The 26,205-nt window shown below is 40.1% G+C and overlaps 1 protein-coding gene across 2 annotated transcripts in view; it reads left to right on the top strand.

The window, feature by feature from the left end:
- The window catches only part of PLCE1 (phospholipase C epsilon 1), a 329,298-nt gene extending 303,093 nt beyond the window's left edge, over positions 1-26,205 (top strand). For both annotated transcript variants that reach the window (XM_043550715.1, XM_027821849.3), the window contains 8 exons: positions 8,613-8,874; positions 9,623-9,741; positions 13,076-13,204; positions 15,854-16,063; positions 17,460-17,621; positions 17,838-18,053; positions 22,742-22,948; positions 23,916-26,205. In XM_043550715.1, coding sequence (XP_043406650.1) covers positions 8,613-8,874; positions 9,623-9,741; positions 13,076-13,204; positions 15,854-16,063; positions 17,460-17,621; positions 17,838-18,053; positions 22,742-22,915 — 1,272 coding nt within the window. In that variant the 3' untranslated portion in view covers positions 22,916-22,948; positions 23,916-26,205. The remainder of the gene's footprint in view (positions 1-8,612; positions 8,875-9,622; positions 9,742-13,075; positions 13,205-15,853; positions 16,064-17,459; positions 17,622-17,837; positions 18,054-22,741; positions 22,949-23,915) is intronic.

Raw genomic sequence — 26,205 nt, 5'->3', positions numbered from 1 at the left:
AACAATGTGGCCCACCCTGATTGGTTGGTCTGTTCTAAAACACGGCCGTTAGACCAGATAAAAAGGCGAAGGCACGGGAGTGTGTGCGTGTGTCTCTCGTCGGTCGTACCTGATCCACACCCCCTGAACCGAAGGGACGTGCACTTCTCGACTGTCTGTACGTGGCCAGTGTGGAAAATGGCCGACTGCAGGGTAACGTATTTTTTCGGACGAATGCAGGGTATGTCTATGGAGTAAAGAAGTCTAGTCGCTCGAGCCAAATTGATCATAGTCGTATGGATACCATAGTGTAAAATCAATAGTAGATGGCTGATGCATAATAGCTTTGCATGTGTTATTGCTTGTCTTTTACATAGTCCTAGCAAAAGCATGTAGCGCTGTCGTTCATCAGCTTTATGTTGCCTTTAAAAACACCAGGAATATAGGGCTGGTGAACAATAGTTTTACCTATGCTTGTCTTCGGGGCTTTTATAACCTGCCAGGACCAGCATATGTAGAGTCACTGTTCAGGAACTCGCAAATGGTCCACAATATTACTTTTACTTGCGCTTGTCTTCAGTATAATCTGCCTTTTGTACCGAGACATGGCAATGCATGGGACTGCACCTCTCACACCCCTCCGGTGGCCATCTTCTCGGCTCTGATGACCAGTGTCATCTCTGGACTCTCTCACTGGGTCTTCTTTGCCTCGGCCCTTTGCCCAAGTCACACAGCAGTTCAGCTTCCCTTCTGGGGTTCAGTCCCCTTCTAGGGTTCAGCTGAAAAACATTTTTGTCACACCACCTGGGCTTAACTCTAAACAAAAGGTCCTTTGCCCCTTCTGGGCTCCTCCCCCCATCAGGATACTGACTGACTGCTGGGAATCCAAATACGACTTAAACTACCCTTCTGCTTGTATCTCATTCCCTCGTATTCACAGACCCTAGATTGGGGGTTCCTCTCCACTCTAGGGCCCCACCATAGGAAGTGGCCCTGCTCCTGTAGCTATGCTTTCTGGCCACAGACAATCCCAAATACTGGACCTTCTTTGAGGCCCTTCTGAGGGACAGGGAACTCTCCCTAGCTTCTCTCTCCTGGGTCCCTCCCTATCAGCTGAACTCCCTCAGCTCCTTATTCAGCCTAGCTCCGCCTCCCAGGGGTCTCTGGTAATCGTGCTTCTTGCAGCTTCCCAGTCCCAGCCAGCTCCCTTTTCAACCAGTCCTTACTCAGCCAGCTCTGTTACTCTTTTGGAACAGCAACCCCAGGGCAATTATTGAATCACAGAAATGTAGGGCTTGAAAGGGGCATCGAAATCAGCAAGTCCAGCCCCCAGTGCTGAGGCAGGACCAAGTAAACCTGGATCATCCCTGACAGGTGTTTGTCCAACCTGTTCTTAAAAACCTCCAATGAGGAGGATTCCATAGTCTCCCTTGGAAGCTTGTTCCAAAACTTAACTACTCTTATAGTTAGTAAGTTTTTCCTAATATCTAACCTAAATCTCCCTTGCTGTAGATTAAGCCTGTTGTTTCTTGTCCTACCTTCAGTGGCTATGGAGAACAATTGATCACAGTCCTCTTTATAACAACCCTTAACACATTTGAAGACTGTGATCACGTCACCCCCTCAGTCTTCTTTCCCCAAGACTAAACATGCCCAGGTTTTTAACTTTCCGCATAGGTCAAGTTTTCTAAACCTTTTATCATTTTAGTTGCTCTTCTCTGAACTATTTCCAATTTTTCCACATCTTTCTTAAAGTGTGACACCCAGAACTGGATACAGTAATACAGCTGAGGCCTCGCCAGTGCCCAGGAGAGAGGGATAATCGCCTCCTATGTATTACACTCCTATTAACAAACCTCAGAATATTAGCCTTTTTCACAACTGCATCACATTAGTGACTGCTATTCAGTTTGTGATCCACTAAAACACCCAGATCCTTGTCAGCAGTGCTACTGCCTAGCCAGTTATTCCCCATTTTGGTGTTGTGCTTTTGATTTTTCCTTCCTAAGTAAGATACTTTGTACTTGTCCTTATTGAATGTCATCTTGTTGAATTCAGATCAGTTCTTCAATTTGTCAGTATCTTTCTGAATTACAATCTTGGCCTCCAAAGTGCTTCCAACCCCTGCCAGTTTGGTGTCATCTGCAAATTTTATAAGCATCCTCTTCACTTCGTTAACCAAGTCATTAATGAAAATATTGAATAGTACCAGGCCCAGGACTGACCCCTGGAGGACCTCACTAGATACACCCTCTCAGTTTGACAGTGAACCATTGGTAACTACTCTGAATACAGTCTTTCAACCGGCTGTGCACCCATCTTACAATAATAATTTCATCTAGACCACATTTCCCTAGTTTGCTTATGAGACTGTCATGTGGGACTGTGTGAAAAGCCTTACTAAAATCAAGATATATCCACTAGGCCAGTATTCCTGTCAAAGAAGGAAATTAGGTTGGTTTGGCATGCTTTCTTCTTGACAAATCCATGCTGGCTATTCCATATAACCATCTAGAAAATGCTTACAAATGGATTGTTTAATAATTTGTTACAGTACCTTTCCATGTATTGAAGTTAGGCTGACTGCACCATAAGTCCCTGAGTCCTCTTTCTTCCCCTTTTCAAAAATAAGTACTGTGTTTGGCCTTTTCCAGTCCTCTGGGAGCTCACTCATCTTCCATGAGTTCTCAAAGATAATCACTAACGGTTCCAGGATTGCCGCAGCTAGTTCCTCAAGGATGAATTTCTTCAGGCCCTGCCACCTTGAATACATCTAACTTATCTCAATATTCTTTAACCTGTTCTTTCCCTGTTTTGGCTTGCATTCCTTCCCCCTTGTTGTTAATATTAATTGTGCTGAGTATCTGATCACCACCTTTTTAGTGAAGGCTGAACAAAACAGGCATTAAACCCCTCAGCCTTCTTGATGTCGTTCATTATTAGCTCTCCTTCCTTGTTAAGTAGAGGACGTACACTTTCCTTAATTTTTCTCTTGCTCCTAATGTAGTGAAATAACCAGTACTTATTGCCTTTTGTATCCCTTGCTAGATGTATCTCATTTTGTGCCCTACATGCTTGTACTATTGTACTCATCCTTAGCAATTTATACATTTTTCCACTTTTTGTAAATTTGTTTTTGATTTTCAGGTCATTGAAGAGCTCCTGAAGGAGCCATATTGGCCTCTTACTATTCTTCCTATCCTTTCCGTCACATCAGGGTAGTTTGCAGTTGTGCTTTTAATACTGTCTCTTTGAGAAATTGCCAGCTCTTCTGAACTCCTGTATCCCTTAGATCAGTGGTTCTCAACCAGGGGTCCGAGGCCCCCTGGAGGGCTGCATGCAGTTTCAGGGGTCATCCAAACATGGCCAGTGTTAAACTTGCTAGGGCCCAAGGCAGAAAGCCAAAGCCCCACCACACAGGACTGCAGCCCGGGGCCCCAAGCCCCACTACCTGGGGCTGAAGCCAAAGCTTGAGGAACTTAGCTTCACCGTGCCCCCTGTGGTTGGAGCCCTGGTCACTTGCCCTGCTTGCTAACCCTTAACACTGGCCCTGGGTTTTATATGCAGAAAAACAGTTGTGGCACAGCTGGACTGTGCAGTTTTTATAGCGTGTGGGGGGGGTTGGGGGGGGAGCTTAGAAAGAAAATGTTTGAGAACCGCTGCCTTAGATGATGTTCTTAGGAGACCTTACCTACCAGTTCTCTGAGTTTTAGTCTGCTTTTTTGAAGTTCATTGTCCTTGTTCTGCTGCTTTCACTACTTCCTTTCCTTAGAATTACAAAATTTACCATTTCATGATCCAAATTGCCTTCAACCTTCAGATTCTCAACCAGTTCCTCCCCTATTCGTTAGAATCAAGTCCAAAATGGCTGTCTTCCTGGTTACTGCCTCCATTTTCTGAAACACAAAGCTGTCCCAATACATTCCAAAAACTTATTGGAAATTTTGTGTTTTGACATATTACTTTTCCAACAGATGTCTGGGTAGTTAGCCCCACATTACTACTTTGGTCTTGTGTTTTGGATATATCTGTTTGTTCCAGAAATGCCTCATTCACCTCTGTAACAGGGTTTCCTCTCCACTCGTGGCACCTCCTGCTGGTCGCTCTGGAGATTAGCTCTGTCTCATGCTGTGCCCTCCTCAGCAGTCTCTTCATCTGTCGTCATCTCTCTGAATGCAGCCTCTCTCACTCTCGGTACTGCCGCTTCCGGTCTGTGGGTTGGCCCTCTGACCAGGTCACAAAGTCCCTCCTCTTCCAAGGAAATCACAGTTTTTCTGGACCAGCTGGCCGGCGGGCATCTCTTAAACCCTGAACAACTACCCTGTAGCTAGTAAGGGAACCCAGGACTACCCTCTACACTGGGTTCCAGCTCAGGGACCCTATAACATGCAGCCTGGGCCTGTACTGCCTTTGACCTTGCTGCTGTTTCCCTGGGCTTTTTCCTACCTAACTGGCTCCCTTCACCCTGGATTTGCCAGCTTCTCCACTCCCTCCTCTCAGGGAGTCGGTGCAGCCTGCCTTCCTCCAGCCTCAAATACTCTCATCCCTCTTTCCAGGGAGTGACTGCCCTTTCCTAGCCACGGCCCTCCTCTCTAGCCAGCTACCTGCCTTTCTAAAGGTCCCGTCCTGTTCATGCCAAGATGAGCCCATTCCTCCTCCATTAGCTCCCTGCCTTGCTGCCTAATTAGTAGCGTGGACGCATCTGGCCCCACCCAGCTCTTGCCAGGCCAGTGTGGGTGCACGCCCAATCACAACCTCCTGTTCCTGATTTAGTGGTCTCTAGTAGACCCTACCATGACATCTCCCCTATTTTTTCCCTTTTATCTTGACCCATAGATTTTCAAGCGCTTTATTTCTCACATCCTTTTGGACCTCAGAACAAGTGGATATGTTTTTTTATGTATATTGCAACACCTCCTCCCTTTTTATGCTGTCTGCCTTTCCTGAACAAGTGGTATCCCTCTATACCAATATTGAAGTCCTGAGACTTATCCCACCAGGGCAATTAAGTCAGAATTTAGCTTATATACTAATACTTCTAGTTCTTCCCATTTATTCCCCATACTCCTTGCATTTGTGTATAGACATGTAAGATGTTGAGCAGATTCCCCTACTGATTTCTTTCATGTTGCTTCTATGCCTTTATTGTAATTTTCCATGTCTCCCCCTCTCAGCCCCGCACATCTAGCCCTCTGTTGATCTGCCTGGACACCTGGCCCCTTGCTCCAGGGACCCAACACAGGAGTTGGCAGTACTCCTCCCAGGCACAGGCAACTGGGCAACAAAATAGCAGATTAAATTCAGTGTTGATAAGTGCAAAATAATATACATTCAAAAACTTTATCCCAACTATATACAAAATGATGGGGTCTAAATTGGCTGATACCATTCAAGAAACAGATCTTGGATCGTGGATAGTTGTCTGACATCTGCTCAATGTGCAGTGGCAGTCAAAAAAGCTAACAATTTTAGAAACCTTTAGGAAAAGGATAGATAACAAGACAAGAAAATATCATAATCACACTATATAAATCAATGGCATGCCCACACCTTGAATACTGCATGCAGTTCTGGTGGCCTCATCTCAAAAAAGATATGTTTAAGTTAGAGCTGTCAAGTGATTAAATAAATGAAGCATGCAATTAATTGCAGTGTTAAGAATAGAATACCATTTATTTAATTATTTTTGGATGTTTTCTACATTTTCAGATATATTGTTTTCAATTACAACACAGACTACAAAGTGTACCGTGTTCACTTTATATTTATTTTTGATTACAATATTTGCACTGTAAAAAACCAAAAAATAGTATTTTTCAATTCACCTAATACAAGTACTGTAGTGCAATCTCTTTATCATGAAAGTTGAACTTACAAATGTAGAATTATGTACCAAAAAACTGCATACAAAAATAAAACAATGTAAAATTTTAGAGCCTGCAAGTCCACTCAGTCCTACTTCTTGTTCAGCCAATCACTCAGACAAACAAGTTTGTTCACATTTGCAGGAGATAATACTGCCCATTTCTTGTTCATAATGTCCCCTGAAAGTGAGAACAGGCATTCTCCTGGCACTGTTGTAGCCAGCGTCACAAGATATTTATGTGCCAAATGCTCTAAAGATTCACATGTCCCTTCATGCTTCAACCACCATTCCAGGGGACATGCGTCCATGCTGATGACGGGTTCTGCTCAATAACAATCCAAAGCAGTGCAGACTGATGCATGCTCATTTTCATTAGCTGAGTCAGATGCCACCAGCAGAAGGTTGGTTTTCGTTTTTGGTGGTTCAGGTTCTGTAGTTTCCTCATTGGAGTGTTGCTCTTTTAAGACTTCAAAAAGCATGCTCCACACCCTGTTCCTCTCAGATTTTGGACGACACTTCAGTTTCTTAAACCTTGGGTCAAGTGCTGTAGCTATCTTTAGAAATCTCATATTGGTACTTTCTTTGCATTTTGTGAAATCTGCAGTGAAAGTGTTCTTAAAATGAACAACATGTGCTAGGTCATCATCCAAGACTTCTATAACATGAAATATATGACAGAATGCAGGTAAAACAGAGCAGGGGACATACAATTCTCCCCCAAGAAGTTCAGTCACAAATTTAATTAACACATTCTTTTTTTAACAAGCGTCAGCTTGGAAACATGTCCTGGAATGGTGGCTGAAGCATGAAGGGGCATATGAATGTTTAGCATATCTGGCACATAAATACCTTGCAATGCCGGATACAAAAGTACCATGCAAATGCCTGTTATCACTTTCTGATGACATTGCAAATAAGAAGAGGGCAGCATGTAAATGTAAACAAACTTGTTTGTCTTAGCAATTGGCTGAACAAGAAATAGAACTGAGTGGACTTGTAGGCTCTGAAGTTTTTGTTTGTGAGTGCAGTTACATCACAAAGAAATCTACATTTGTAAGTTTCACTTTCATGATAAAGAGATTGCACTACAGTACTTCTATGAGGTGAATTGAAAAACACTATTTCTTTTGTTTATCATTTTTACAGTGCAAATATTTGTAATAAAAATAATATATACTTTTATTTCAATTACAACACAGAATACAATATATATGAAAATGTAGAAAAACATCCAAAATATTAAATAAATGTCAACTGGTATTCTATTGTTTAACAGTGCAATTAAAATTGCGATTAATCACGATTAATTTTTTTGAGTTAAGCGCATAAGTTAACTGCAATTAATCAACAGCCTTAATTAAAATTAGAAAAAGTAGAGAAAGGCAACAAAAATTATTTGGGATATGGAACAGCTTCCATATGAGGAGAGATTAAAAAGAGTGAGACAGTTCAGCTGAGAAAAGAAATGACTAAGGGAGGATGTGATAGAGGCTTATAAAATCATAAATGGTGTGGAGAAGGTGAATAATGAAGTGTTTTATCCCTTTATATAACACAAGAACCAGGGATCATCCAATGAAATTAATAGGCAGCAGGTTTAGAACAAACTAAGGGAAGTACTTCTTCACACTACCCACAGTCAACCTGTGGAACTCATTGCCAGGGGATGCTGAGAAGGCCAAAAGTATAACTGGACTCAAAAAAGAATTAAATAAGTTCGTGGTGGACAAGTCCATCAATGGTTGTTAGCCAAAATAGTCAGGGACACAGCCGCATGCTCTGAGTGTCCCTAAACATCTGACTGCCAGAAGCTAGACTGGACATCGGGATGGATCACTCAAGAATTGCCCTGTTCTGTTCTTTCCCTCTGAAATATCTGGTACCAGCCACTGTCAGAAGACAGGATACTGGGCAAAATGGACCATTGGTCTGACCCACTATGGCCATTCTTATGTTCCAATAACTTACCCTTTTTCCTGTCCTGTCACAGGCCTTTATAGCCCCATGTGTAGCCTGTCTCCTTTTAATCGGTTCAGTTCAGCCTACTTGCTCTGACACAGCGAAGCTGTGCCTCGTTTACTCACAGGGCCCAGCTACTCTTTGACACCACTGTAGTGTCTGTTAGTGAGGCCCTGATCCTGCAAACATTACACTGGGACTACTCACTTGAATAAAGTTATACATAAGCTTAGGTATTTTCAGGGCTTCATTTCTCCCTTACTGAAAAGACTTTTAAAACATCAGTAGGGGTGCAGTGAAAAACCCTTAAATCTTTTTTAAAATAATATTATATAATGAGGACATATTATTTAAAGGATGTTCTGTCAGAAATTTGGATGTTTTGAAATTAGTCCCTTTGTGGAGATATTTGAAAACATTTATATGAGATTAACAGAAATCAAATGTATAACTGCATTGAAGTCAGTAGAGTTACTCTGATAACTGAAAGGAAAATTTGACCGTTATTATCTAGAATCCAAGTACAAGTACATATTTTTTGATTAAACTTCAAATACTTTGAATTGTTACATTCATGATCTATCTTCTATTTTTCAAAGGAAAGATACACCAGCAATTGTATTTGTTTTAAGCTGCTCTGTTTCTGAAATTACTATCTTGGCAATTCAGGATACTGAAGCAAGGTTGTAATTAGATCAGCATGTTAACAAATTGTTCTTTGGAGTATGATAAATTTTATTTAACTTGAAAATGCAACATAAAAAACCCAACCCACTAATTGGTTACTTTGTGTTCTCCTCTGTTTCAGATTGTGTCTGGACAAAATGTTTGTCCTAGCAACAGCACAGGAAGTCCATGCATTGAAGTTGATGTACTTGGGATGTCTCTGGATAGCTGCCATTTTCGCACAAAACCCATTCATCGCAATACTCTCAACCCCATGTGGAATGAACAGTTTCTCTACCGGGTTCACTTTGAGGATCTGGTCTTTCTTAGATTTGCAGTTGTTGAAAACAACAGCTCAGCTGTAACTGCTCAAAGAATCATTCCACTAAAGGCTCTAAAAAGAGGTAAAATACAATTTGCACTAACTTTGTACACAGTGCCTAGATCCTGAATTATGACTGAGAGTGCTCAATATCACTTGGTGGGAAGTATTTAGTTCTGGGGCCATCTGTCTCAGATGTCAATTAGAGCATTTTCAGCACTTGATTTATGCTGTGCTGGCTACCCTTTGCCCCCAGAGGCCATTCCAGGAACTTGTGATTACTAGGGCAGAAAGATGTCCCACCCAGGCCCCAGTGTACCAATGGCTGGGAAAGGTGCGGGGCAAAGTTTAGGGGTGCTACAGTAACTGTCACCTAGGATTTCCTCTAGACCAGGAAATCCTCAAGAGGGGTGGTTAAGTTGGTCTCAGGGCTATCTTGTGCCGCTGTGGTAATACAGAGTAGTCTTATCCTTCTGGATGATCTAGTCCATTATGTTCATTGTCCAGGATAAAAATAAATATTTCTATGCTGTTTAATACTTGTAATTTATTTTGTTGCTTTCATGAATGAATGTATTTTGTACACAAAAGAAGGAATGACTTCAGTGGAAGTTGAGGATATTCAGTCTCATGAGGTACTCAGCACCTCATAGGATCATTCCCATGTTGTTGCTCAAACAGGAATTTTAATTCAAATCATTACAGTGCTTTAATAGTTCAGGCATAGCAAAATCTTAGATGCTCAAGCTTTCAACTTTATAAATCATGTATTCCACTTTAACATAATATGCTTGACAAGTTTTCTCTGCCCCAATGACATATTGTTTTAGGGTATAGACATCTCCAACTACGAAACCTACACAATGAAGCCTTAGAAATCTCAAGTTTATTCATAAACAGTCGGAGGATGGAAGAAAATCCCTCTGGGAATGTTGTGCCTACCTCTTTGGTAATTTATTTTATGTGAATATCAAATATATTTGTTCATGTGTTCCAAATGACTAATAAACTGTTACAGTACATCGGAGATATACTTTTATTGGATAATATCTTTTATTGGACCACCTTCTGTTGGTGGAGACAAGCTTTCAAGCTACACAATTTGTCTCTGTCTCTTCCGTCAACAGAAGGTGGTCCATATAAAAGATATTATCTCACCCATCTTATTTCTCTCAGATCCTGGGACCAACCAGCTACCACACTGCATATTACAATACATAGACAGTTAGTACCATTTTTTTAAACACTCAGGGCTCGTCTACACAAATATTTAGTTCTCCGCAAGCTGGAGTGTGAATCTACCCTGCACTAGTCTGCCATGGACTAACTGTCCCTGTGGATCCTGCGGACGTGCTTTAAAGGTTACTTAATGAGCTTTGATCTAGATCACATTAATAAACTGGTCATGCGTGTCAGTAGGGTAGATTCACACTCCAGCCTGCCATGAACTACATTTTATGTAGACAAGCCCTGAGTGTTGCAATGTTTAATTTCTAGGCACCCTACCACCCAGTGAAATCCTCAGTCCCAAGTTAAGTGCCATATACAATCCATAGGGAGAGTTAGCTGCCTACAATGGGATTCACAGAAGTCGGCAAGCTGAGCGAGGAGCCACCTAAGCCAGTCATTAGGAAATGCTGTGGAGACAGTGTGGCTTGAGCCCAGCCCCTCATAGGTAGTTAGGTGCCGAACTCCAGGCTTGAGGGAAGTGCGTGTCTGCTCTCAGGATTCACAGCCATGAACCCTCTCCCAAACTGAGGGTTCACCTGGCTGAAGCGCCTTTCTCACAAAAAACAAAAGGGGAGAGAGAGACTTTCCAGCCCATGATAGGCAATAGGTGAGTGGTCAGGGCACTCATCTGGGACATGGGAGGCCTCTTTTCAAAACCCTGCTCTGTCTGATTTGGAGCAAGGACTTGAACTTGTCTCCCATATACCAGGTAACCACTAAGCTATAGAGTCAATTTCTAACTCTCTCTATCCCAGTGAATATTTAATTGTTTAGACAAAATGGAGTAGCTTCAACAGGAGAGATGGAGAGTGACCCACCTGGTGGTTTGGGCACTCACTTGGGATGTCAGAGACCTGGGCTCAGGTCCCTGCTCTAAATCAAACAGCGTGGGGATTTGAAAACACATCTTCCACAGCCATGGTCAGTGCCCTAGCTATTGGGTATTCTGGAGGACACAGACACATGCCAGTCAGCCCCAAAAACTCCTGAACTGGTTATCCCAAACTGTCTTTGTATGAGGCCCAGTCTGGTAGGCATACTCCAAGACAACCTGCTGGATCAGAGCCCCCTGGGGAATGCCTAATTTGATGAGCTACAGCTCTGAGCAGCAAAACAGCATCTGGACGAGAGCTGGGTGGAATTTTTTTATCAAATAGTAAATTGGCAAAAAAAATAATGGATTTTTGGGCCTCACAAATTCAGGTAGAATTCAGCGAAAAATGTTGGTCCGGAAATTGATTTTCTTTTAAACAGTCAAAATGATTTGGTTTGATCCTTTTGAAACACAGTTTTATGTAGAAATTTAGCTATATTTATTAAAACACAGCAAACAAACATAGCAAACACCCCAAAACAAAATGAAAAACACCCTGAAAACAAAATGAGCCGTTTCCCCTCCCTCCCAATTAGTTTGAATTTGGGAGTTTTTTTGTTTTGGGGTATTTTTAAATCTGAAATTATTTGTTTTATTTTGGTGAGAAAACCAGAAAAATTCCATTTTGATTTAAAATTAGGTATCAATTATTCATTGAGCTCTAGTCAGGAATTAGGCAGTTTTGTGCCTGTTCAGTAATGGGAACTTAAGAGTCCTAGGAAACTTCACCAGCAGAAACTCAGACACCTACAGAGTTAAGTGGCAGTTGAACAAGGGGTTTGGAGATCTCCTGGCACCCAAATGTTAGACCTTGCCACCTAAAGTGGCAGTTAGCTGTGCCATGGTGATTCTGAAAAACACAGTAGGTGTCTATCTGCATCTTTAGGTGCCTAAATACATTTGAAATTCTGGCCTTTGGGGCATATCTATAGATTTCTCCTTATGTTATATCTTTAACTATCAATAATTTTAAGGCTATATACAGTTAAATGCCAAAAAGTTTAATCAGCTGTATCAGTGATACTGAGAGACTTCAGTGGTTCAGGAGCCAAATTAGCGAGCAATATTACCCAAAAGAGCCACAGTAGTGTGAATTCATTGTTTCATTTACTATAATATTATTCATAGTTAAACAGTAGGACAGGGGAAATATTTTGTATATATATATAAATTATCAGAGCAAATAAGTTAATAACTTAATTGGTTAATAACACGGTAAAAGCATCCTGCTTGGTTAATCACTTAGATTGGTTAACAATGAAATCACACCATGTTTTAATATCACGTGCTAAAGAGAGCTGCACGAGACACATTAAAGAGCCACTTGTGTCTCCGGGGCCTCAGTCTGAGTATCACCGAGCTAGATTCTTGTGTCTGGGAGCAAAGTTGTCTGTCCAGTGTCTGTTTCCTTATAAATGTATCATTAGCAGTTCAGTTGAGACCAGAAGTTATGTAAGTCACAGACAATTGCTTCTGTGTCTGACACGAGATGGCTCTTTGCAGTGTTATAGCTGTGTTGGTCCCAGAATATTAGAGAGACAAGGTGGGTGAAAAAATGGGAAGGTGATAGAACTCTAATAGGAAAAGGGGCCTCACCAGGGGTATAATCTGTATAAAGCAGCTCGGAGTGCTAGACTTTTTATTTTTTTATTTATTTGAAAATGCATGATTAATCCCATTGCTGATGCCTAATGTATATAATATGTCAAACAAAACATAGCTCCTGGCTATCCCATGTGCAAGAGGCATCAGCAGAACAAAGGCTAATTAATGACCCACCAAGAAGAAGTATGTTTTATATACATACTCATGGATTTTAAGGCTAGAAGGGGCCATTGTAATCAACTTGTCTGACCTTATTCATAAACCGTAAAACTTCACCCAGTAATTACTGCATTGAGCCTAATAACTTGTGGTTAACAGACATCCAGTAATGGAGAATCTAGCAGATCCTTGGGTAAGGTGTTCCAGTAGTTAATTACCCTCACTGTTAAACATTCGTGCCTAATTTCCAGTTTGAATTTTTCTAACTTCAACTTCCAGTCATGAGATCTTGTTATGCCTTTGTCTGCTAGACTGAAGAGCATGCAGGTACTTATAGAATGTCTGTGCATTTTCTGTGAGACCTATAAATAGTATGCCTATATATCTGAAAAAATATTAACTGTCTTTTGAACAGTTGTTTAGCATAGAAGAGAAGAGAACTTCAAAGTTGTACAAAGTCACAATACATGGAATTCCAGGCCCTGAACCCTTTACTGTTTTTACTATAAGTGAAGGGACTACAGCAGCACAGCTTCTTCATCAAGTAAGTATGTCCACTTGCCCTAAAAAGGTCACAAGAATCCATAGTAACCAGCTACGTGCTGGGCAGTATCTGACCTTCCTACTCTTATTTGGAATCATTACATTTAATAAAATGGATGCATTAACAAATATATTTTTTACCACTTTAAAGGGTAAGAGATTATTTTGTATATCTGTTTGCTAAGGAATTAATTGAACAGTTAAGATATCAGTGAAGTTTTCCAAATCTTGACCATTAGGTAATGATTTTTAATCTATGAAATGCAATTCAGTAACAAAAATATATTTAAAATTTAGTTTTCTTTTTGCAGTACTACAGTTTGAATTAATCAATATGACAAAAAATAATTAGCTAAAATTACAAGAGTCTACATTTTATTACAAGAAGGAGCTGCATATGGTTAATTATTTAATGACAAATTATATCCTATGTTTCTTTTTGGTTTTGTATATATTCAGTGTCACAGCTCCTCTAGTGGTTTTAATGACTTATTGTGAAGTTCATTATAAGAATTCCTCATTGCCATACTACCTTGGGCTGTGAGTTAAACAAAGGGAGAGTTGGACTTGGTCAGTACTTAGAAGGAAAACAGGGTTCTTTGGTGACTGGTGATTCTGTAGCTGGTGTTCTTCTTGAATCAGTGCTGAACCAAACCTGCAGCCTGGTGTAGAGTGTAGTTTGCTGTTGGAGATGCTGTCTTTGAAATGCAAAATTGAGGTCAGGATCACCTGTAGTTATTAAATAACATGACGTTTTACCTACTATTAGAGGTGGTCTTGCTATATTACTATTTGGTACCTACTTAAATGTACAGATTAATTTGGCTTTATAGAAGTCATATATGTAATTTGGGGTCTTTGAAAATTAATATTTTATTATTAAAAAAATTTAAAATAACCAGAATTTTAGGAATTGAATATAAGCTTTTTCAAATCACCTTGACTTGATCTTAGCATACAGTTTGTGAACTATTTAAAAGACAAATGCCCTTGTTCCTGTGGGTTGTTCTTGCACAAAGCTGCCTAAAGCTGGTTTAGCTGGTCACTGTAGAGGAATCCTGTGGTTGGGTACAGCCACTGTAGTGCATTCTCCAGCATAGATTGGAGCCAGCCCTGAAACCTCTAATTTACCAAGGAACTCTTTTTGGGGAGATGCAAAGCCCCAGAATTGGAAAGCACATAGGTAGCTTAAATGCATGCATCTTTTTACACACTAAAACTAAATCATGCTAAACTAAATTAACTATTACTGCTCAAGAAAGAGATTTTGGAGTCATTGTGGATAATTCTTTGAAAACACCCGCTCAGTGTGCAATGGCAGTCAAAAAAAGCTAACAGAATGTTGGGAAAGTGATAGATAATAAGACAGAAAATATCATAATGCCACTATATAAATCCATGGTACGCCCACATCTTGAATACTATGTGCAGTTCTGGTGGTCCCATCTCAAAAAAGATATATTAAAATTGGAAAAAGTGCATTGGGCACCAATAGTGGAATATATAGAGACCACACATCTCAGAGAACTACAGTTACCATACGCTAGGTAGCTGTTTCTTACTAAGAAGGTGTAATGATCCTCTGTGTGAAAGAATGTCACAATATGTCACAATATTAAAATGAAGCAAGGGTGACCCATGTCTCAGTGTTAGGACATGGCAGAATGACTCAAATCCCAGTCTAAGGGAAGAAAGTGCAGTGTCCTGAAACTGCCACAATACCTGTGCAATTATGTACCAACTGAATGCTGTTTTCAACATATAACCAATTTTTCTGCAATTCTCTGACGATCATTGTCATTAGGAATCAGCTAAAATGAGGAATAATCTGAAGCTTTGTGCAAAATTCAGACTGAGCCATGGTTTGAAAAGTTTTGATTACATGTAACATTTTTCCACAATATTTCAAGGATCCAGCCAGGAGCAGAAGGTTCTTGAGGTGTTTCTGATCTATTCAGAAACAATGTAATGAGAATGTCCAATCTACCCTTCAAATCCCTTCCTCGCAGGATTTTCTGTCAGGGGTACTGTAGGCTATTAAATGTGATTGGACCAGTTTGAGAAAATACTAATCGCTTCTGAGCAACAGCTGAACATGAAGTTAAAGCTGGATAATGACAAAGGTTTTTCTCTGGTGCTGAAGATCTGTTTGGACACCATATTGCCTATCACTATTTTAATGTTTGGGCAAACAAAGATGAGAGCTTTTTGAACAGTGGGTTAGACTGTTTGCCCTTGTATGACACTTTTCTGTTTAATTCTTTGAATATTCTAGAAATACAAAGTAAATGTTAAAGGGCTTAGTTCAGGAGTAGAAAAACCTGAAACAGATTAACTCAACAGGAGTTGTTATTTCAGCAGTGGGAAAATACTGTACTGTCCTGGGATTATGAATAAATTGACCAGCCAAACTGGACAGGCATAAATTTAAATAGTATTGCCTTGTCTGGAATAGTTGAACTGTTTGGGTAATCTAAAGAGAACTGTATATTAGTTATGAGTAGCAGATCAGAAATACTTGTCTATACCACCAGAATTAACTAATTGATCATAGAAGCTTTTTGTGTACACATTCATTCACAGCTACTAAACACGTACTGTTTATGTCTAGCATTCTAATAGTTGTGTATGTGTTGTGGTTCTGTCTCAGATTTTGGCTACCACAAAAAGCACTGAATCACGTGCTCCTGATTATTTTCTGATGGAGGAAAAATGTTTTATATCTAAAGAAAAGACTGAGTGCAGGAAACCACCGTTCCAGAGGGTGATTGGCCCTGAGGAGGGGCTAGTACAGCTTTTGAACAGCTGGTTCCCAGAAGAAGGATATGTTGGAAGGATTATCTTTAAAACCCAAGAGGAAGTAAGTCTGTTCTGGAAAAACTGTCATTTACATACATAGCTAAAAATAATGATCACACAATAAGGACAATAAGAGCATCACATTTGGTTTGCTAACTGGAAGTTAATCTTATTCACCACCCATAGCATTAACAGAGGACAGCTGAGCACTGTCAAGTTTTATGCACCTATCATTTAGTATACCTATGCAAAGACAGATATACTTTCACACAGCCCTGTTGATCTCTAAAATGCAATACATCATTGTTGTTGTTTAATATTTGTATAAATCAGAATCAGGCCGTTATTGTACGAGGCACTGTACCAAAAAAAATACACTCCCTGCCCCCAAGGAGTTTAGATTTTTAATAGTGATTAGATATGAAGGGATGGCAAATATAAGGAATGAAAGGAGTAAGGTAGATGAGGGTCGTAGCTGTCGGAACACTAGATTGCAATTATTAGAGTATTCTGTGCAGACAGCAAGGCTTTTTCTTATTTAAATTGATAATTACCTTTAGATAAAAAACCTCACTAACTGAGAGGATGGGGAAGTTGTTGTCCGTGACAAAATGGGGGAGGAGGCGGGGTTCTAGAGGGAAGAGATGTCAGTTTTAGCTGTTGTCAGTCAGGACATCCATGAGATGCCCTCAAATACAGGGATTAGGGTGCAGGGAGAAGAGTCAGAAGTAGAAAGGCACCTAATGAAATGACCTGGTTTTCAGGAGTACTGACACCTGAAACTCCTATTGGTAAGTTCAGCACTCAGTGGCACTTATTTAAAACACATACACACACAAAATTTATGTAAGTGTTTTTTTTTTAGGTGGAAAAGCTCTTGGGATGTTTGAGAATGAAAAGTTCTGACAGTGCAAATTTTATTTGATAAATTTGCAGAGAAATATTTTTACCCCTTTACTGTTTGTACAGTTCTTCTGTTGCACCTTGGTTTCGTAAAATCTTTATGGCACGTCTTTTTTCCTAGCCTCCAATCCAATCTTATTTTGGTGCATTTACTTCATCCTCCACAAAGCAAAAGGTTACCCAGGTGTGCATTTGCTTGGGGGGAACAATTGTGTGCTTTTTCCGTTGAAAGCATTATTTTGAGTTTTGTGTGAGCAACTAGGTACATGAATTAATGCATGAGCCCTTCACTTCGGAAAACATAGGTCAAAATCCATCTTAAATCATAACTGAAAACTAGTGTGAAGGTTTTGTTTTAGTCGTCATGGGACACTAGTCACCATCAAAACACCTTTACAATTTGGCACAAATCCAGAGGTGGCAGTCTGTTCTAGGCAGTGGAAGTGCATTAACTTTCCCATTAGGTGACGTAAGACCCATTTAAAAATCAAACCTTTAGGTCACTTTTCTTAACTAGTTTTCTAGTTTTGTTTTCTCTTTACATTTTTCTACAGAATTTGAATGGGAGAAACACTTTTCAAGAAGAGAAAGAAGACGCAAACGTTAGCTCTGAAGACGATAGTTTCTTTGTTCAAGTGCATGATGTTTCCCCAGAGCAGCCTCGCACTGTCATCAAAGCTCCCCGCTTTAGCACAGCACAGGATGTCATACAACAGGTAGAAAGCCTTTCTTTCCTGTTTCCACTCAGTAAGTTCCCTGTTCATTTGTTAGAGGTTGGTTCATACAAGAAATGTTAACTGAGTTTTGTTCTCAGTTAATGGGACAGATCCTCAGCAAAGAAGTCCTTTGCTTTTGCCAGTTTGGACTGAGCATCTACTCAGTAAACACGGAGGGGTATTATGTTTTTAATTTGCCCTTTTTTTTTTTAACAGACTCTTTGCAAAGCCAAGTATTCCTACAGCATTCTGAGTAATCCCAACCCAAATGACTATGTCCTCTTGGAGGAGGTGACAAAAGAGCTAGCAAACAAAAAGTCAACATCTAAGCCATCGCAGAGGATTCTGTCTGATCAAGAGTGTGTGTTTCAGGCTCAGAGCAAGTGGAAGGGAGCAGGGAAGTTTATCCTTAAACTTAAAGAACAGGTTCAGGTAAGTGACTGAAAACCCTTTTGTTGGTTTTAAAAATGGCGTGTGATCAAATATTTGGAATGGCAAGTGAAAACATATTCCTTGACAAGAACATATGTAAGAATGGCCATACTGGGTCAGACCAAAGGTCCGTCTAGCCTAGTATCCTATCGTCTAGTATCCACTGACAGTGGCCAGTGCCAGGTGCCCCAGAGGGAATGAACAGAACAGGTAATCATCAAGTGATCTATCCATCCCCTGTTGCTCATTCCCAGGTTCTGGCACACAGAGACTAGGGACACCATCCCTGCCCATCCAGGCTAATAGCCATTGATGGACCTATCCTCCATGAACTTATCTGGTTCATGAACTAGAGACAAGGTGGATGAGAATGGATGCACTGCAAGAGTCAGAGGAACATTTTAGGCTGGATGTAGCATTAAGCTTCCTTGCAACATAATAGTAAATTCCTGATGAGCCATGCTTTCATAGCCAAGTGGAACTACACTCTTTTGTGCATATACTACTATTACTACTTACTACTGGTGAGCTAACTTCAGATCTGATCCTGCTATAGGCTGAGGGCTATATCCACAAAAGCTTAGGCTCAGCGATGTAGTGTCTTGTCTTTAGGTGCCCTGCCCCCCATCTAGTGGAATCCTCAGCCCGCAGTGAGATGCCCTAACTCCCTATACAATGCACAGGGAGAGAGATATGCACCAAAAGAATGGAATTCACAAAGCCAGAAAACAGAGCAGGAAGCCAACAAACTAGCCAGTAGGAAATGCCAAGAGAGGCATGGCTTAATCCCTGCCCCTCAAAGGGCCTTAAGTACCTAACTCTGGGCTGGAAGGGAGGCCCCCAGTTCTCAATTCACAGGCCATGAACCTTGTCCTGGTGTGAGATACCTAAACCAGGTCAACCCTTTCTCACACAAATTGGAGACCACACCCTTATACCCAACAGTTAGAGACAGTTCAAATCCCCACTCTGCCTGTGAACTCGGGGGTCTCCCTCTGAGGTGAGTGCCCTAACTACTGAACTGTAGGGTATTCTGGGTGAGAGTTTCAGTTTTTCCTGTTGAAGCTGTTCCACTTTGCTCCAATGAATATTTTATACATGGACTGGAACCTGGGTCTCCTAGAAAACCGCCCAAATCATTGGGCTATAAAGTCAATTTTCACCCTTGAGCCCAATGAATATTTAAATATTTTATACAAAGTATAACAGCTTCATCAAGAGACCAACCCCAGAATACCCCAGGGGTTAGGGCACTCATCTTGGAGGTAGACCTAGGTTCGAGTGCCTCTTCCACATCCTGGTGAGTGGGGATTTCAACTGGGGTCTCCGACATCCTGGTGACTGGACTATTGTCTACTAAGAGACCACTGGACTATTGGCTACTAAGAGAGAAGGAAGTGCCCTGATCTGGTAGGCATGCTATCCGGTGGCCTTGGAGCACACCTACTGTAATGGGTGAGACGGACTGGGGGAGAGGGATGCTTAGTCTTAGAATCCTGCCAGGCTTTGGTGGCTATGCACACGTCCATGGATGAGGTGGCAGTTGAGCAGGGGTTTGGAGGATCTAAATTGTTGAGATACCCCTGAGTGCTCCCAATATTCATGTCAATGTTTTATTGACCATGCTGGGAGGTGAGAATGCACAAAACTTACAAGAGATGACACAAGATCAGTCACTGAAAGACAGCAGCACAGAGCAAAATGCTATTTTCACACTAATTTACTTCACCTAATGGACCTAATGTTGTGGATTCCCGGTGCAATCCATACCAGTGAGGGTTGTCACTACTCCTACTGCAACTCTGGGCATCTTACAATACTTTGCTGTTGTAGCTCCCAGCCTGGGACACTCAAAACCAGGCTACATGCATGCAAGTCACACCCTGAAGTCTGTGTGTGCTAGACAGCCCTACCTAGTACAGCAGCTCTGATCCCAGCAGCCTGTCTACAGCCCCATGCTGGTTTCCACTTGCCTTGGTTACAAGCAGCAAGATGACCCCCCACACAGCCACTCCAGAATTTCCCCAAAACCATGTGCTCTGCAATGTCCAGTCCATTCCTGGATAGTTCAGAAAAGTAATATGGTTCCTTTGTTCAAGACACCCAAGCATACCACATTATTAACTTGCGTAAATACACTCCTCTAAACACCGTACTAAGTTTGTTTACAGTAAAAAAAATAAAATTTATTAACAGATGATAAGTGACGCCAAGTAAAAGGAATAAAGGTAGAGTTGCAAGCAAATAAAAGTGAAAACACCTCTAAAACTTGATCTAGCAAGGTACAGGCTTTGTTCAAGATGGTTCCTCTCACCAATCTTTCTTCTTCTCAGCCATGGCTGACTTTTCCTCAATCAGGACTTTCCAGAGACGCACAAGGGGCTGGCTTTCTTTATCTTCCTGGATTGAAAGATCTTGGCCTAAGCAGGTTTCTTACCTGTATTCAGTTTACGGAGACTTCAACCACACTTTAGCTGAAAAACCCATCTTTCTCAGCTTGCTAGAGCTCTGTTCCCTTGTCTCTCTCTAGTGGTGGATGCCAAAAATGGCTTCTTTCTTTGCTTATATCTTCCAAAGCTCAGTTACTTTGTTTCAAGAAGCAGGATGATCTCATGCTGTTCTTCCCTTCTAGTGGGCTTCCCACCCTGCTGCATGTAAATGAACCTTCCATTCTTTTGATTCCACATAAAATCAGAATTCACATAGAAGACAGGTAAATAACTGCTTTCTCTCCTGTCTGGGAGGGAATCTGTTTCTCCCCATTTGGCCACAGACTTTAAAATGTAGTATCATTATGAAAGTATCTGTATTTCCTCAGATAGTGTTAATAATATTATTGTGTAGCATTAGTTTTCTGCACACGTACAGTACTATTGTATACAATCGATTAATTTGCTTATCACTTAAGGTTCAGTCCCTGCTCCCCCTCACCTTCTACAGACCAATAAACCATTGCAATGTATTCTTCTGTGAGGAAGGCAATATGATGTCTGGTGGTGAAGGACACTCCATTCTGTTTCTCCCCTCATTTGTTAGCTTAATAGCTTTTTTTACCTAACATGTAAAAATGGACCTTCATTTTCTTTGTCTGAAGATTTGGCTGGACAGAGAATCAAATACACCTAAGGCAGACCTATTTAACTAACTCCACCTGACATGCTTGGTTTAAGCACACTTTAGTCATAATTCTAGCATGCATTCATAACTCTTAATACCCACCATGTACATACATCACAAGGATATTAATGATGAGTTATTAGTTTTCAAATGATACCTCAAAGGCATATTTTGTGCAAAGATTATTACAGTAGTGTGTAGGGTGTGAATACAGGGGTGCTTAGTATCACAACACCTGCCACTGTAAAACCTAAACCCTTCATTTTTGGTTTTTCAACTGAAAAAGTCCCAGGTTTTATAAAAGCTATTTAAACATTTTTTAAGCTATTTTCACCCAAAGCTTGGACTGCTCAAGTACGTGAAAATACTGATTATATGAAGAAAATCCAGTACATTACATCAGGTAAATGTGTTTGTTAATAATAAGTTAGTCTAAGTGTAAATGTAATGCAGTGGAGTGGAAGTTACACACACACACACAGATGCACATGTACATGGGTGCTCAACTCCTAAAACAAAGTACTGCAGACCCTGAACCAGGGGAGATGGTGGCTTGGTAACCTAGGTTAGTGCTGACCACTCCCCAAGAGAGGTTGGGGGGCCCAGGTTACTGAATTGCTCTCTCTCTTCCAGAGTGGGAAGCTGGGTCAGAAGTAATCTTACTTTTCTCTATACACTGCTTTTTTTCCCCTGTCCTCCTATCACCCTGTATTACCCAGAAAACTGTAGTCAATTTTTTGTACCAATTTTCACCTTTTTTTTGCATTTTTGTAATAAACACCCAGAAAATTGTAAACAAAATAAAAACCAAAAACAAAGGGTCTTGTTAAAACCCACTGGCAGGCAGCCTTGGCCCCACTTTACACCATACAAATTCTGCTACAATACCTAGAAATCTTAACCTTTCAGGACCATCTGTCTTAGTTCTCCTATTCTAATTCCTGTAACTCTGCATCCCCATTTCCCTGCTGTATCACCATGGGCTAAGTACAATTTCAGATAATAGCTGTACAGATCCCTGTGAACTGCTGTGATTTTGTTGCCTTTATTCCCAGCCAGCAGAAAAGCAGCTGTGGCTGGAGCTCTTTACACTTGTGAAGTAGCAGGAAGAAACTGCATATTAAGTGCAGGGTTGAACCACGTAATGCTTCTACCAATTGGCGGCATCTCTATGGCAGGGGCGAATATGGTTCCTTTTCCCCAAAAGAGATGTTGCTTCTTCAGCACTGCATTGATAGGAAATACATTGTGATCACAGTCAAATCCTGAATACAATTGTTCTACTTATCTATACTGTATCAGTCAGGAGTATCTAGGCAGCAGACTTGCTAAGGCTTAAGGCCATGTTTAGCAGCATTCTATTTCTGCAATTTTAAAATAATTTTTGATCTGAGACAGTCAGGACACTGCTTTTGTGAACCTGACATAGGGAAGATGTCAAAAAATGCTATTTGCTCTCACATGAAATCCAAACCATATTTCAAACCTCAAAGTTCAAAGTATCAGTGAGCTGACACATTCTTGTAGTTTAACTGTTTCCGATGTCTGTGGGTTTTTTGTTTGTTTTACAGGCAGCACGAGATGATAAAAGAAAAGGCATTTCTTTTGCCAGTGAACTTAAGAAATTAACCAAGTCAAGTAAACAGTATCGGGGCTTTGCATCATCACCTTTGCAGAGCTCACCAGACAATACTAAAGATGAAAAATCTGCAGGCAGTTTGACCTTTAGTGACAATATGGAATAACATCCGTAATTGCCAGCAGTATGTTCGCTGCAGGTATGACATGTGCTCCTTGTTTCTAAATCAGACATGCTCTCTGTTGATTTTTCAAGGTACAGTTTTTTCAAAAGTGGGCTTGGTAAACCATAGTGAAATACAATAAGCAGCCAGAAAGCTCTCTATGCTTTTAGGTTATTACTCTGTATTGGCACAAACCTATACACATTACTATGCATTGGCAGTCCTGTCTAGTCCCCCTATGAAAGCCTGAAGATAAATGGCGTGAAAATTGCTAGGAACATAGGAGTTTTACTTCACCTGCATAGTCCTAGGGTCCATCAGGTAACCTGACAAGGGCCAGTCCTTTTAAAAGACTCTTAGAATGCAACGTGATTTCATCATACACTGTGACAGTGAGTTCCACAAGTAATGCAGTGTACTAACCGGTACTTCCACACCCACTCTTAATTAAGAGGTGCCGTCATTTCGTGTTATGGGACAGCTGAACTTTACTAAACATTAATTTATATGCATTTAATAATAATGGATCTGTGATCTCTTACTCCTCTCTCCATACGTAAACTGTTTGTGGCAGAGTTTCTAAGAATTTTATTGTCCCTTTCTGAATCTTTTATATTCCTTCTAGCTTGTTTGAGCTAAAGTGACAAAACCAAATGCAGAATTCAAGGCAACAGTGTGCCATTTATGTATACGACAGAAAAAATCTTTTGGAGTTAGTAATGTGTTTGGGCAAGATTTTCTTCTTAATTAGCTGTGACCTCTCAATACCAAACAATTCTTAATAATCCCTTATCACATGGAGCAGTGATAAATTTCCTTTCCACTCATTCTCAATTTATCAAGATACTATCTACTGTGTCACTTCATCAGAATTCAAGTAATAAGGCTGCCAATAATATTTTGTTTAAAAAATTCCTTAAAAATGTATTTCATAGTATGCAGGCACCCATTTATACACTTGTATTTGAATTTAAATGTTATCATCATCTCTTCCCCTTCCCAGGTGATTTTAAAGGCCCTAAAATGGCGAAGGCAAAAAGCCAATCTGAGGCTGTCACAAACAGAGGGAGATAGATTGTCATATTCCCTCTTTTTCCACATAGCCTTGCATTTACTTGATAACTGGAACCAACATCCGGATTCCTGATTTAAGAGATCTTTCTGCATTCTCCATGAAGGATACTGCTGAGGCCTAAACTATTCAGCACTAGCTTGGCCTAATCCAGACTGTACTTCTTGGTGACAGATACAGATCTGGTAATGCTGAGTGGGATGTTACAGTTTCTAATGTTTGGAAAGACGCTTGCCAGCATTTGAAAGATTCCTCTCTTCCCAAATATCTTCACATCTGGAGAGGAAGATTAAGCAGACTTCTTAAATTATACTTTGTAAACAAAAGATATTTTAACTAATTGCTTTAAGGGAAGAGAATTAGAACTAGAGTGTTCTGTGTAATGTATGAAAATAATGCACCTTTAATGGTTCCTGTTAAACACTGTTAGGTGATTGTAAAAAGATTTACGTGGACTGTAACTTTCTTGGTATTACATATTTAATTTTAGTGATAACTATGGTAAGCATTTTGAGTATATCTACTTTCACAAAATAATCATGTACAAACAGCTAAATACACCTCATTGATAGTGATATTTTGACAAGGAACAACATTTTCTTCATTCAAATTCTAGTTTTCCAGGCTTGTGTTTCAAGTAATGATTATTTATTTTCACGTTCCAAGGTATGTGTCACTGTGTAATATATTTATCATACCTTTCTTTTTGGTTTAGGGGAAAAATAATTTTCTGTTGAAAAGAAACATTCAGAGAAAAAAAACTATTTGAAACATGCAATTGCTTAAAGTTTCAATTTTGAAATCATAGTAAAATAATTTCAACATTAGGGTTTGTTAGAGAATGGAAAATATTATAGTCGTGTAAATAACCCAGGCTACTCCATTTATTTTCCAATATAAACCTTGACTTTTTGTTTATGTAGAAGCACTACTGTAAAGTTTTGTATATGTTTGAAATCATGATTTTTTTAAAGAAGTTAGTTATAGCTGTATCATTTTCGTCAGTGTAAATCAAAAGCAGTTCATACTGACTTATACAAAGTAAGGGCACAACTGAAACTGCTGATGTCCATATATAAGAACCTTGTCTAGTAACTAAACTGTTCAGCATAAGCTTTGGCTACACTTCAGACCATATGTCTGATGCAGGGATTGCTGCAGATGAGTAAATCAATTAAACTAAATTCATAGGACAGTAAGAGAAGCAACTCTCCATTAAACAATCTGAAGTTGAATGAAATGTAGGGAGATGATTCAAGCAGTCTGCTCAGCACAGAGAATTAATTAGCTAGAGGGTCTACATCCCCAGAAATGCCCTCTAGCACAAAAAGATGCTGGTTCTAAGATTGAGTACAGAGATATAGATTTTCACAAAATTACAATCTAGACAAGGCACTATAGTTGCTGACTCCAAGAAATAAATTTAAAACTAAAAATCATAAGTTGATTTCTAAATGTGCAGAAACTCTGCTGTGTTCAAATAAAAGCAGGAGAAAGTTAGAAAGCAACTCTCACCTTTTTCTGTGCAGGAAGTGCCCTCTTCAGGCTGATTCCAACATTAGGAAAAAACATTTAACTACACATTCAAAACTCCTTTACTGAGGCATCCCCAGGAGCTTACACACTTATTTTGAAATTCACCTGTCTTTATCCCATTTTAAAAATAGCAACTAAGCCTGTTCTGAATTCTGGGAAATTTGCAATATTTTCAAGCAGTGCTATTTCATTTGTCTAAACATGGTTTTCAGAGTTACATGGGAGAAGATTACACACAATATTTTGAAAAGTGAGTAGCCATGTAGCAGCCACTGACTTTACAGGACACTAAGCTTCTTAGGCACTTCTGAAAATCCCACTAGTCACCTATCTGCATCTTTTTTGAAAATGGACCTTAGGCCTCTCAATTACTTCAGGGTAAAATTGTCAGGACTGTTTATGGTGAACAAAAATAGCTCCTCTTCTATCTAGCCCTTCCATGTCTAAAGTAACCAGTCCCACTGTGAGAGATACAGGAAATTCAGCTTCCAAAAAACATTATTAAGTGAAATTACATGGTGTTTTATATGCACATTACCCCTTCAAGCAATATTTGCATTGATAGTATATATCTTTCATTGTCCTTTGGCTAGAGCTTAGATAAAGGTCTGATCCCTTTTTCATTTATATATATATCCATCCCCTGCATTGGTTGTTAAATCCATTTAGACACATGAAAATATTT

This window comes from Chelonia mydas, chromosome 7, assembly GCF_015237465.2.
Source record: "Chelonia mydas isolate rCheMyd1 chromosome 7, rCheMyd1.pri.v2, whole genome shotgun sequence".
In the NCBI taxonomy this organism is placed as follows: Eukaryota; Metazoa; Chordata; order Testudines; family Cheloniidae; genus Chelonia; species Chelonia mydas.
Note: the sequence above shows the minus strand (reverse complement) of the source record. Positions and strands in the feature narration are given on the sequence as shown.